This window comes from Alosa alosa, chromosome 23, assembly GCF_017589495.1.
Source record: "Alosa alosa isolate M-15738 ecotype Scorff River chromosome 23, AALO_Geno_1.1, whole genome shotgun sequence".
In the NCBI taxonomy this organism is placed as follows: domain Eukaryota; kingdom Metazoa; phylum Chordata; class Actinopteri; order Clupeiformes; family Clupeidae; genus Alosa; species Alosa alosa.
The window spans coordinates 12,752,111-12,764,774 of record NC_063211.1 but is presented as its reverse complement, the minus strand read 5'-3'; the positions used below and the strand labels follow the sequence as shown (position 1 = coordinate 12,764,774).

The following is a 12,664-nucleotide window of genomic DNA, read 5'->3' as shown; positions in this document are numbered from 1 at the left end:
GTGTGTGTGTGTCTGTGTGTGTGTGTGTGTGTGTTTGTGTGTGTGTGTACATAGTCATATAGAATGTTCTGTGAGTGCAATATTCCAGTGTGCATATGTATCATCAACTTAAAAAGCAGTATGTAATTGCATGTAATTTTGTGCAAGAATGGTTTAGCAGGGGAATGTGAGAGAATATTTGCAATACCAGACTGACGTCTAGATGTACAGTATGTTTAAGTGTGTGTGTGTACGTGTGTGTGTGTTTGTGTGGGCGTGCGTGTATGTGTCTGTGTGTGTGTGAATGTGAGCGTGATTGTTAGAGCACTTCTGTGTCTATCTGGCTGTCTGTCTGTCTCTGTCTGTGTGTCTGTCAGTGTGTGCGTGCGTGCGTGTGTGTGTGTGTGAATGTGAGCGTGATTGTTAGAGCACTTATGTATTTATACAGTTATGTAAGTATCAGCAAACACAATTACGAAATGTTTGTTGTTGTGTGTACTGTCTTAGCTACTGCCGTGTGTGTTTGATGCATATATTGTAAGTGTGTGTGTGTGTGTGTGTGTGTGTGTGTGTGTGTGTGTGTGTGTGTGTATGTTGCCTCTGTGGCCTGTCAGCCGTATTTGACTGCACAAGTGTGACGGGCCCAGCTGTGGCTTCAGCACTGATCTGATCAGTGGTGATTGATTTTATCAGCACTGCAGAGACGCAAGGGTCTGGCCCTCTGCCCCCACACACACACACACACACACACACACACACACACACACACACCTGTCCAAACAGCCGCATCCTGATTGATTAGAAGGACACAGCGTGGCAGTCCGATGACCAATGCATACGTTAAGAAGCAACACAACCTCCCTCTGCTATGCTAAGCACCGGGGGAAGGGATGGTCAGTCTAAGCGCTTACCAGCCCTTAAGTCTCCCCTATTGTGCTGTCTCAGACTGTGTGTATTGTGTAACCGTGGTTGGATGGTGACTTATGCATACCTGATGCCAGCATACCAGTTCAGGCGTGGGGAGTGTGCTCCCTGAGCATGAACAATATATTGCAACTGCATGAAATGTTTATCAAGCATTGTTTTGAAGGATGCTTGATGTATGGATATAATTTAAGGCATGCATAAAAAAGCCAATACGTTCACTGAGCTGGACTCGGGGCACAGGCAGGCGAAACTATAAACAAAAACTTGATATGACATGGAAATGAATCAAGTTTAATACCGTGTATGTTAGCGTTACGGCGCCGGGCGCTAACAAAGCAGGATGTATGGTTAATACAAATGCCACATCAACTGAAACAATCTCATCTGTTATCTCCTCGGGGTAAAGATGTGTTCTTGTTATAATGGCTGATGTTATTAGATGATGCTATTGACGATAAAACTTAATGTCATTACATTCAGCTGAGCCCCATACGCACTATACACGGACCGGAGTGATCCCAGTGCTGATCAGACCCTGAAGAAGAGGAGGGGAAGGAACATGTCTCGCACTGACAGAGATGGAGGGATAGAGAGACAGGAAGAGGAAGACAGGTGGATGAACTGATCAATCACCCAACTGTCACACGGTCTGAGGGGAGAGCAAAAGAAAAGATGAGAATGGTGAAGGGGGGCTGGGGGGCGTCTTCAGTCTGAAATGAAAAACTGTGAAAAAAAGAAATGACCAAGCAATGATATGGCCTCGACCAAAATTAGTGCTAGAGTGAAAATGACTGTGTTTGTGATTGTGTCTTAAGTGATCCCACTGATGTAGAAAATAACAGCACTGCTGATGCTAATGGTCAAGATAATGACAACAGGAGGAAGGGGATGAGGAAGAAGAGGAGATCAGAACATCTCCTAACAGCTCTATTCAGAGGACACTTTGCAAGATAAGCAAGCAACATACATTACCGGTAAATGCATAACACATTCTCTCATTTACTGTACAGACATTTCATAGAAAGGACCTTTAAGCATTTGTGGTTTAAACCATCTCTACATTTTTTTGTGGCCATATGAGAGACTATGACAAAAATCTGGTTGTATTTTCAGGAAAGAAAATACACAGAATGTGACACATATCACACAGGAAAGGTATATTTGATTTAGCTCAGTTTCATAGCCAATGTCTGTCTTTTAAAGAGCTGCCCTATTTACATACCTGCTAATTAACACACAGGCCACAAAACACAGATTAGAACTCTGTTAGACCATTACTATAGGAACTAAAAGCTCTAAAAGCTGGCTTGCAACATGCATATTTGGATGTGACACTGCTTTCTCAGAATAAGTCTCTCTGCATTATATCAATACAGCTGCACATAAACCTCATAAGCCTCTACAATTCATATTTAAAACCACATGGTATATCAGAATATACCATGTATATTCAAGAGAACCCTTGAAAATCTGCCTGGAGATAGTAAGAGTCCACTTTTGATCATTGAGACATTTTAATATTCAGGGGGTGGACATCAACTCCCATCTGAGATAAATATCAAAAGGTAAGCATGGATTGAAAGAATCTTGCAGAGGGAACTGATATACTACTGAATGAGTCTGGATTTCCGCTTCTCAGCAGAGGACTAAACTGATCCCTTTTTCTATCCTCAACATGGAGGGAACCATTTAGAATTCATTGTAGAACCATATGGTTCTAATTGGCTCTCAACAAGGGTTTTCCTCTGGGACTTTTTTTTATCCCTCTCTCCGATTTCTTTTTTTTTTTCGAGGGGTGTTTTGATAAAGGACAAGCAGATTCAAGAGAGAGAGAGAGAGGACTCAAGGCCGGCTCATTAAGATGAAGGTCAAGATGTGCATTCAGCACGCCTCACAATAGCCTTCGCGTATGTCTCCACATTCCTCCTTTTGTTCTACGTGGCACAGAAATGCACAAGGTGGCCACAAAAGTGACATTTTCATTATTCAATATGCTTTGAATAATAGCAAGCAGAAAGGGAGTTTGCTCGCTGATCTATAGGGAAGGGGGGAAGTGTTAATGGACATATTCAAGTCTATTCAGTGAGATCCTAAATACAGAGGGAGCACTGACTGCTCAAGAGCAGATGGATATCAAAACAAGGTGCAACCGTTTTGTCATGGGTTCCATGCATGCAGACACCCATACACACACACAGACGCACGCACACACACCATCTATCAAAAACCCTTCATCTGAAAACTCATCTTTTCCTTATGGCAATCCTTCTGACTAAGCACATGGCTTTCTCTAAGCAAGTAGCATGCCATTTTTCCAAGAGTAGCCGATGTGCCTGCCTGTGCATTCCATGCAGCATGGGTGTTCTGTTAATGTTATTTCTAGCCTCGGCTATGTTCACAGTTGCCAGGGGAAACAGAATTTTACACAGTGTCTGTCAATTCCAATGATCTCTGAATAACTTTAACACTATTTGAGCTACTTAAAATAAGAGTTTTATTGGATTCACAAATAAACAGTTGAAAGACATCAGACACATATTCTGTGCTTCAGACATATGGCTTGCTGCTGGGTCTGCACCCTCCTTCCCATTTACAATGTGTTAATACATTCATTTTTGTTATAGAAAAGCAATATAAAGGAACTGCCAGGGTGACATTGCAATTCTTCACCAATGATTAGATTCGGGTAGGAACCGTGGTGACAGGCTGCAGATACTCACTCCAATAGTGACATCTGCTGTCCAGAGGAGAATGTGCAGCCACAGAGAATACACCTGCCACAGAATGCTTAACAATCTCCTAAAAAATGGATGTATGCATACTATACTATAAGCTAAACACAAAACGTATTTAATTAATTTCCCCCGTATCTGATTCCTCCAAGGATACATTAATAATTCAACATAAATTAAGTGTGTAATTCCATGAATGTGTGGGGTATGGGATTCTCTTTATTATTTGGTCATGCATAGACATTATTGAATGTCCAATAAACACAACCTTGTCTCAGACCTTCAAGCCTTATGTACCCCATCACATTATGTTGCAATCTATAGCCTACAGCACACATTTTAAACACATATACACACAAACATTTTCAAATTATCCAGTAGCAGGAGTTAAGAGAAGACTTTCCATTCTTTTGCTTCTTTTTCCTACATCACACTACTTTCTCTGCAGGCCTACATCGCATGCTTTATCTGTTTTTATCCCTATGCTCAGCAGAGGCAGACTTGTCTCTTTAACTCTGGGAAGTCCAGTTCAACAGTCTACGAACAAACTCTAAGTTTGGTAGTACCATTCTGTAAATTCTAAAGCCCTTTCGTTCTCTTATTGTTGTAGAGGGAATAATCAGAGTGCACCTTCAAAAATACAGCCTTTCCTACTTGAGGCCCCTAGGCTACTGTGTATGTTTTAGGCTACTCTAAATGCACAATGTGATTGCCAAAAGTTGCTCAACAACACACACACACACACATTGGTAGCCTACGCAAACTTTGTTGGCACACTCTTCCACTTTCGCTCCACTTTCAATCTCTTTCCCTTAAGGATCTTACTTGAAGGGGTAGAAGACGAAAGGTAGGGCCTACAGTGCGAAATGAAAAAAATAACGGTCGAAAATAAATTTCAAGGGGAAAAAAATACATTTTGCTTTATAAACTCCATGTGGATAATGCAAAGAACGATTAGGCTAGCGGCGACACGATGACGTTTAGACAGTCCGGACAGGCCTGCAAGCTATAGGCCAGTACGGGAGTAAAATGTTTGGAGTTTAATTTGTTTTAACTTTCAACCGCCGAATTTGTACTGTAGAGTTAGTTAGGCGTAGGCTACCTCGTTCACATCTCTCATAGCCTACCTTTCTTTGCACAGATTACTGTAGAATGGGTGAACGACGCTACGAGGGCAAAGAGCATGCATACTCTTATCAGAAATACAGAGTGTCTCCGCTGGAGCTTGTGAAGGAAATGTTATCCTTTCTACAGAAAAGGGTAGGTTTTGTGTTGTGTTTGTGCCTGTGCCAAGTCTATCTAGTTGATGTGCCCAAATGGCCACTAGTGTGTGCTATGACACCAATTTAATTTATGCACCAACTTAGATGCAAACCATTGTGTAGCGTTTGTGTGTTTGTGATGATGATGATGATGATGCGTAATTGTGCATGTTCTTGTATCTTCATCTTCAGCAGAAAACAAAGCCATTTCCTCTTGCTCTGGATGTGGGATGTGGATCGGGGCAGGGGACTGTGCTGTTGGCTCCTCACTTTCTCCAAGTGGTTGGCACAGATATCAGCCCTGCTATGCTTGAGTTTGCCCAGGCTGGTGACCATCCTCCTAATGTCTCTTACAGGTCAATAAGTACAGTGAGGTGGAAGTTGGCAGAATAAGTAACCATTACAACCTGCCTCTCTGAGATTATGTTTGTACTATGCATTAATAATTAACAGATGTGTAACAACTATTGCAGTGGATTCATCAGTGCACATAATAGCTGCTAGTGGTTTTTGTATGGAAGAAATGGCTAACTGGTCAAAACCCTTTTGAATCACATAAGCATCTTCATATTGAAACACGAAATCCTTAAGTCTCCCTCACCTTGCCCATTTTGCATGTACACAGGCAATGCCCAGCAGAGCAGTTGCCCTTTGAGGACGGCACGGTAGATCTGTTGACGTCCATGACGGCCGCACACTGGTTCGACCGCCCTCGCTTCCTGCTGGAGGCCGACCGAGTCCTGAGGCCGGGGGGATGCCTGGCCCTGATCAGCTACACCATGGACTTTGAGCTGGAGTGTGGCGATCACAGCGGCCACCTCAATGCCATCTGTCAGGAGGTCGGGAGTCTTCTTATCACCTGGAGTCATCTAAGCACACACACAAGCTGCTTCTTTTTCTTGAGATGTAGGATAAAAGAAATGCAGTTTGTGAGGCCAGATGACTTAAAGTTAGTGAAAGGAGAGGCGGCCACATTAAAACAGATCTGTATTGGCAATATAATGAACAGGGTGCTTGCTCTTCTTCTGCGATGTGGGAAAAACGTAAAACTGAAAAAGGAAATCAAGAGTGACTGTCTTTTCAGTGAAAACAATAACCCAATAACCATTGTCATCTAGCATTATATTTAGTTAATGTCATCATACATGAACCGAGAGATATAATGTATGCATGGATAGTTATAATAAAATCCAGTTCTGTGGAGGAGGTTGAACAAGGGTCATTTAATACAGAGCCATATGCTCATATTTGCAGTCTATTTTCGAGACTCTTTGTATCTTTCTCCAACACATCTGTTACAGTTGCCTAGAGGGATTCCTTAACGCTCTCTCACTCTCTATTGAAATTTGAATTTGTGTTTTTCTTTCCTGAAAATACCTACAGTTCTATGCTGCTCTACGACCACACCGCATACCTCATCTGGGTACCAGTTCTCTGATGCTTTACAAGCAGATGTACGACTCCATCTCTTATGAAGATAAGGAGTGGTGAGTAAGTCTGGCTACGACCACTGTGATTGGTCACAGTGGCATTTTTTTGGACCTTACTCATTGGGCGCAATGCCAAGGGTTCTGTTAAAGGTTCCCTTGAAGAAGAGCATTTCAGGGGGTGGAGGATGGGGAGGCTATGACACATGGGCCTGCTGGCACATTGGCACTGCTCATCCTTGACTCTCCCTTCAGAACCGTCCCTGACTGACCAACCAACTAATGCATATACACAGGGTGGGGTCTGTAGGGGGGGATGGTGAGGATTTCCCCTCCTCTGGTTTTCCTATCCCTACCTCTGCTAAATTATTTTTATCGTCGGGGGGGACAACATTTATCCCCCTCTGCCCCTCATATTGATTAATGCTACTTCATATAAGTAAAGCGCTGCAACGTGAGAACAGTCAAGTAAGCTAGCCTACATAATAATCTGATATCAGAAACGCACCGTCACCGTCAGCACTGATGCTGCACAGTGGCTGCGTGATAACTTAATTTGGCCTTGATCGTGCAGGAAATATCAGAATGTCAAGTGTGTAATCCATCATAAATGGCTAGGTTCAATGGAAAAGTTAGCTGGACAAATGGAAGAAAACGAGAAGGATTCAGTGAAGCATAATAATGTTTTAGAACCTTCAAAATTAGAAAACTGATGCAACTGAGATGGAGGACAACTGCACATAGAGTAGAACGTAGGCCTATTGTCCGAAGGAACTTATATTAAATGAGGAGATATTTGCTGAATGTAAAAAAAAAAAGTGTTACAGAAATTGCTTGGCATCGCTTATTCAATGGCTCTCTACCGAAACACCTGTAGTTTGCGGAGGACGAACGAGAAAGCACTCGTTTGATAAATTAGCCAGTAGTAGACAAATAACTTTTAGAAATAATCTGTACTGCAAAAACGAATGTTGGTGGGTATTTAAACTATCTAACAGCTGCAAGAAATAGAAGCTTCATGGTCTTTATGTTCTGGTTCGTAAATTATTTTCATAAAACTTCAAGTTGCCCTATAACTTTACTCTCCAAACTCTTCACTGCACTGTAGGCAATTAACTGACAGTATGATAGGCTTTTTATTTTCTGTAGGCTACAATAAACACATTTATTTTTTCAACTTTTGCAATATTACGCTCTTGGCTACTCAACGCAAATCAGCAGGAGAGAGAATGCACGTAGCCTACGCAGCGTGTAGCGCAATGTGTAGGCTATTTGGTTACCAACTAACGCTGTTAGCCAATTCACTAACTTAAGACTTCAGTGCCATCATATACAACGTTTTTTTACACAACAAATACAGAAAGGATGGAGGCAGCAAAAGTAGAGAAGTCATTTCAGATGGGGCAAGAACAAGGTCAATTTGTATGCTTGTCAAAACGTAGTCCTACCCTGCATTAGAGGAGCTGATCATCATACCAAGCACACTCGCTGTTTAAAGTCATACACCACGGTAAACTAAAACTAAAATGTTACAAAGGTGGCAAAAATAATATAGGGTATTATTAGCCATGACATTACGAGGCTATGAATCGTTCGTTCATTTTTTTTTTTTTTTTTTTGGGGGGGGGGGGGGTTTTAAACTTATTCAAAATCATCCCCCCCTCTGGTTTTTACACAAATCACACCCTGCATATACACTCATACATACATACATACATACATACATAAATAATTATACATACACGCACACACAGGATCTAGAATAGTATACATCTGTCTGTCTCTCTGTATTTATTTCAGTATTTTTTACTTCATTTCTCTGTAAACTATTTATTTATTTCACTCTACTTTTGATTTCATAGAGTAGGAGTGGATTTTAGTCAGTAAGTCCTGTAGTGAACAGGACAGGTTGGGGACTTCCCATGGTGGCCAAGCTTGCTGTTGCCACCTGCATGTAATCATACCCAAATTATTTCCAAAATGATGCCTAAGTACTACACCACAGAGTGCACTACGATCATCCTACCAATAATAATCATCAACAACAATAAAGACACGTGAGCATTTCATCGGGATTATCAAGTGTCCACTTTTCTTCATCAGTGTGTTGTTGAATTAGGCCCATAACACCTCAAGAAGGCACAACACCTTATATTATAATGAACTCGACACTACATGTTGACATAACTCAGTTAAAGTGACACAATATTAAGTGCACTGTATTTGAAGTGAAATGACAACAGATACTCTTCAAGATTCACTTAAGCATTAATGACTTGCTCATTATCATGACCCAATGACAGTCCAACCTGTTTCTTCAGCTTTACCTTTAGGTTTCTGATTAATCCCCTATGGCCTGTTGAGACATGATGACACTCTATTCTGAGTGAAGTATCTGATTAATCACTTGAGTAAATGCCATATGTAGGCATGACTGTTTGCGGGTTCGGAGAAAGATGCCCCTCGCCAGCTACATCCACCTGGTAGAGACCTTCACCAGCTATCAGGCCTTGCTGCAGAAGGATCCCCAGGAAGCACAGACACTTTCTCAGGACATCACAGACAAGTAAGTAACAGTATTATTAGCTGTCATTGACATGAAAGAAGTCTCTTCAATCATTTGTTCTTATGGTTGAATGCGGTTCTTTGTCATAAAGGACACATTCTGGTAGATCAAAAACTGGGATACCCATTTATCTTCCCTGCTTTTCTGAGAATACTTTGATGGCTGAAACTCAAGGGCACAGGCCATTTTATTTCGATCGACCAGAGAAATTCTTTCAGGACTATCATATTTAATGCCACTGGCATATTCTATCTGAAACGCCATGCTCTATGGCATTGTATTTCAGCCTTACTAATATCTCTTCTTGCAGTGTGCCACACATGACCTATTTAATCACTTTTCTCAGGTTAGTCTCTACTATGGGTGTTTCATCTCCTGAGACAGAAGTGACCGTGGTGGTAAAATACTTCTATCTGCTGGCCTGTAAACCATCAACAAAGTGAATGTTGTTAAAAAGCTAACAGTAATACAGAACATGTTGTGGTTACTTAGGTATAACATAGTAACTAACACATTCAAATGGAAAACTGCCTAATGTTTTTATAGTCCAGCTAAAGAAAACCTGATAACACTGGTTAAGGTAGCCTAATCTGCAAGTAATGTGTGTTTGATTTTATTCTTTTTCTCTCTCTGGGTATTGTGTTGTCAGATGCATTACAGCCATTCCTTCTGTTTAACTGACCAAAATAATGTAACACACTGTTGTGCTGCCATGACCATTAGATAGATAGTTTCTGTTTTAAAATAAAAGGTAACCATTGTTAATCCTTAGAGGCCTTCAGAATGGAATTATTACTTCACTCCTCCGCTGTTTCAAGTTTCAAGTTTATTGTCATTGCAGTGTGTCATTGCCAGCAATTTAATTCTTAGACTCAGAGTCAACTCAACTTTACAATGTAGCCTAAGTTAAATAGTTACCTTAATCAATTATTAACATAGATAGATAGATAGATAGATAGATAGATAGATAGATACTTTATTGATCCCCAGGGGAAATTCAAGGTCACAGTAGCATACAGACAACACAGACACACATTCACTAACAGCAGAAAGTAATTAAAAGTATATAATATAAAAAACACAACTAAGCAATAAGGACAGTAGAAGATAAATATACACTAAATACTAAATATACTAAAATACAAATTATACTAAATAACCCTTAATCTAAATCAATTCTAAAAAACAGTATCCACATAGTAGGTGATTAATCAATCAAGATGCGCTTGCAATGGCTGAGGCAGGGACTGAGCCTGTGATTCTCTGTGCATAAGGTAAGGTGCTCTGTGTGAATGAGTGTCATGGTGATGGTGCAAATGAGTAAGTCAAACAGTGCAACAGTGCAAAAATAAAGTCTATATATCTATATATAAATAACTATATCAAGAAAGGTATAAGTGTGGTGGTCACAGTTCGGCTCTGGTATGGAGGGAGGGGTTGTGCATATGTGCTAATATAGCACGCAAACAGTGAGGCAGAAGACAGTGGTAAAAAGTGGCTAGTTAGTAGGGGGGGGTATGTGTCTAATTTGGGGGCTTGTGGGATTCACATGTTAATTTTGGGAGTACTATATCTTTGTTCTAGGGGTTCTTAAGAGTAAAAAAAACATGTCTCCATTTTTTTGAAGGTTTTGAAGGACCCAAATCAAAGGTCAAATTCAGAAAAGATCAAATTTGGTGTTTTGTCCATAAACCTCACATTGCTGGTATTATATCATAGGGTTTGGTGCCAAAAAGCAAAGATATTCTACAAGGTAGTGTGCAAAAGTGGACCACATAAACAATACAGCATTATAAAACATTTTAGGCTGATGATTGATCTCTTTAACAAGAAGTTGTGCCTAAAACGCTCAAAATTGTCTGCTTAAAAAATAATACTTCAATATCAATACAATACTATCAATTCATGCCTATTAGTGTGCTTGAGTGTAGGCGTAGCCTGCTCTGCCAGTTCTTATCTACACCCAGTCAGAGCACAAAGTGCAGAGATCTCTGTTAAATCAAGTTTAATAGACTTTTACATAGCTAGTACCAGCTGAAGTCTTTAAGGCCTTCCGTAGCCTATGTAAGTGTGAAGAAAAGAAAGGGTAAAAGGATCAGATAGACAAACAGACAGGTGAGTGTGTGTGTGTGTCTCTAAGAGAGAGAAAGAGAAAGAGAGACACTAGCAGTGACAGTTGGCTGTTGATAGCTGGCAGTTATAGAATTTAGAATATCGAATAACCTGAAGCACATAGTGCTCTGTTCTTCATGGTTGGTGATATTAGTGACCTTCTAGCCTTCTACATTTGAGCAAGCACATTTTCATAGTTCATGGTGGCACAGTCTAGTTAGATTATAGTGTGTCTTTCTGTTAGTCAGGTGATGGCACACATATTCTAAAAGAAACAGATTTTGGGCTATGTATCCAGTGGTGATATGTGTGGACTGGTGAATGACCCATCACTAGAGACATATGCCAAATTTGTTGTTTTTGTCCATGAGAGAGTATGGAGACAACAGAACAAAGCAGTTTGGCACAGGTAACAGTGAGCATCTGGAGCATATAGATTCACTACTAGAAATCATGTGAAGCAGGCAGGACTCTGCAACTGCATCAAGTCCATCTAGAGGGACTTTGTACACTTTTTCAGCAGCTGCTGCCAGCATAGATAGTGCTTCTTCTGTCAGAAGCAGACAAAAAAGCATCTTCATGAGGTGTCCTCTTTCAATGCAGGCAACCAACCAAGAGATATAAGTAAGATATAAGAGATATAAGTTTTAACAGGTAAAGATGCTAGGATGGGGGAAATATGTTCATATTTTTTTTTGTGTGTGTGAGCAGCTGCATTTTGTATAAGCTGTACGCTCTTTAGACAGGTGTTATTACAGCCAGCGCAATAGCATTGCAATAGTCTATCCTTGAGGTAGCAAAAACATGGATTAGTTTCTCGACATCGAGTGCTGAGTCTTTGATGCCTATCACATTTTCAAGCCTAAGTAGTATGTCATAGTCTATGGTGTCAAAGGCAGCGCTGAGGTCCAGGAGGAACAGATACAAGGCTAGGTTTTTTGAAGGAGGGCAACAGAGTCTTAAACGACTGTGGTACATGCCCTGATCGCATTGAATTATTTATAATCTAGAGCAAAACATTATCCAGGAAGGGGAGAGCAGTCTAATTAATTAATTAAATGTTGTTTGAGGTCTCATCTGTGATTCTGTTATGTTTTCTCTATCTTTCAGCAATCGAGTATGTGTATTTGGTGAAACTAATTGGTTATTGATCTTATCTCTAATTGTTTAACCTACAATCATACAGTTTTGTGAACTTTATTCAACATAGCCAGTGAATTATGCAAAATGTATGGTGTTAATTACAGTGAAATATACAATTTTTAAAAAATAGGGTTGAAACAGGTAAAAAAAATGGAGACATCATTTTCTTCATGTTCAATGACCTCTAAAGACAGTCCAACCACTCTCCAAAAATTAACATTTCAAATCCACAGAAACCACAGAGGTGGTGAAGAGGCAGACAGACTATGCGGAGAAGTCTATTTCTCCTCTTCCCTTAAGTGAAGCAACTTTGCTTAACACATAAACGAGTCTGAAGTGAAAAGACTAATAGTCTACTTGATTGATACAGTTGCAAGTCTCTGATCCATTTGTCAGTTTGTACAAAATAAATAAATAAATAAAATGCTACAAGCACGTGCGATACAAATGAAGTGATAGCAGTGAAGCGGAACTATAACGCTGCGTGGTTGTAGCGAGTCGGAAGTATTTCTCTAA

General features: G+C 40.4%; 1 protein-coding gene across 3 annotated transcripts; it reads left to right on the top strand.

Moving 5' to 3' along the window:
• The first annotated feature begins 4,395 nt into the window (after positions 1 to 4,395).
• Positions 4,396 to 9,637, top strand: si:ch211-93g23.2 (uncharacterized protein LOC100005086 homolog). 3 transcript variants are annotated; one of them, XM_048234995.1, is made up of 7 exons: positions 4,396 to 4,485; positions 4,780 to 4,898; positions 5,096 to 5,256; positions 5,526 to 5,739; positions 6,284 to 6,387; positions 8,756 to 8,893; positions 9,240 to 9,637. In XM_048234995.1, exons 2-7 carry the CDS (start codon positions 4,791 to 4,793, stop codon positions 9,334 to 9,336), a joined length of 822 nt encoding a protein of 273 aa, XP_048090952.1. In that variant the 5' UTR covers positions 4,396 to 4,485; positions 4,780 to 4,790; the 3' UTR covers positions 9,337 to 9,637. The 3 variants fall into 3 exon arrangements, with proteins under 3 accessions (XP_048090952.1, XP_048090950.1, XP_048090949.1); XM_048234993.1 differs by having other exon boundaries at positions 5,093 to 5,256; XM_048234992.1 differs by lacking the exon at positions 4,396 to 4,485 and having other exon boundaries at positions 4,499 to 4,898; positions 5,093 to 5,256.
• The last annotated feature ends 3,027 nt before the right edge of the window (positions 9,638 to 12,664 follow it).

Bases quoted from the DNA above. Each gene is read 5' to 3' on its own strand.
- si:ch211-93g23.2 (XM_048234993.1), top strand. From the start codon at position 4,791: ATGGGTGAACGACGCTACGAGGGCAAAGAGCATGCATACTCTTATCAG. The intron at 4,899-5,092 runs GTAGGTTTTGTG...CTTCATCTTCAG, and splicing joins TATCCTTTCTACAGAAAAGG to CAGAAAACAAAGCCATTTCC. The intron at 8,894-9,239 runs GTAAGTAACAGT...CACTTTTCTCAG, and splicing joins TCTCAGGACATCACAGACAA to GTTAGTCTCTACTATGGGTG.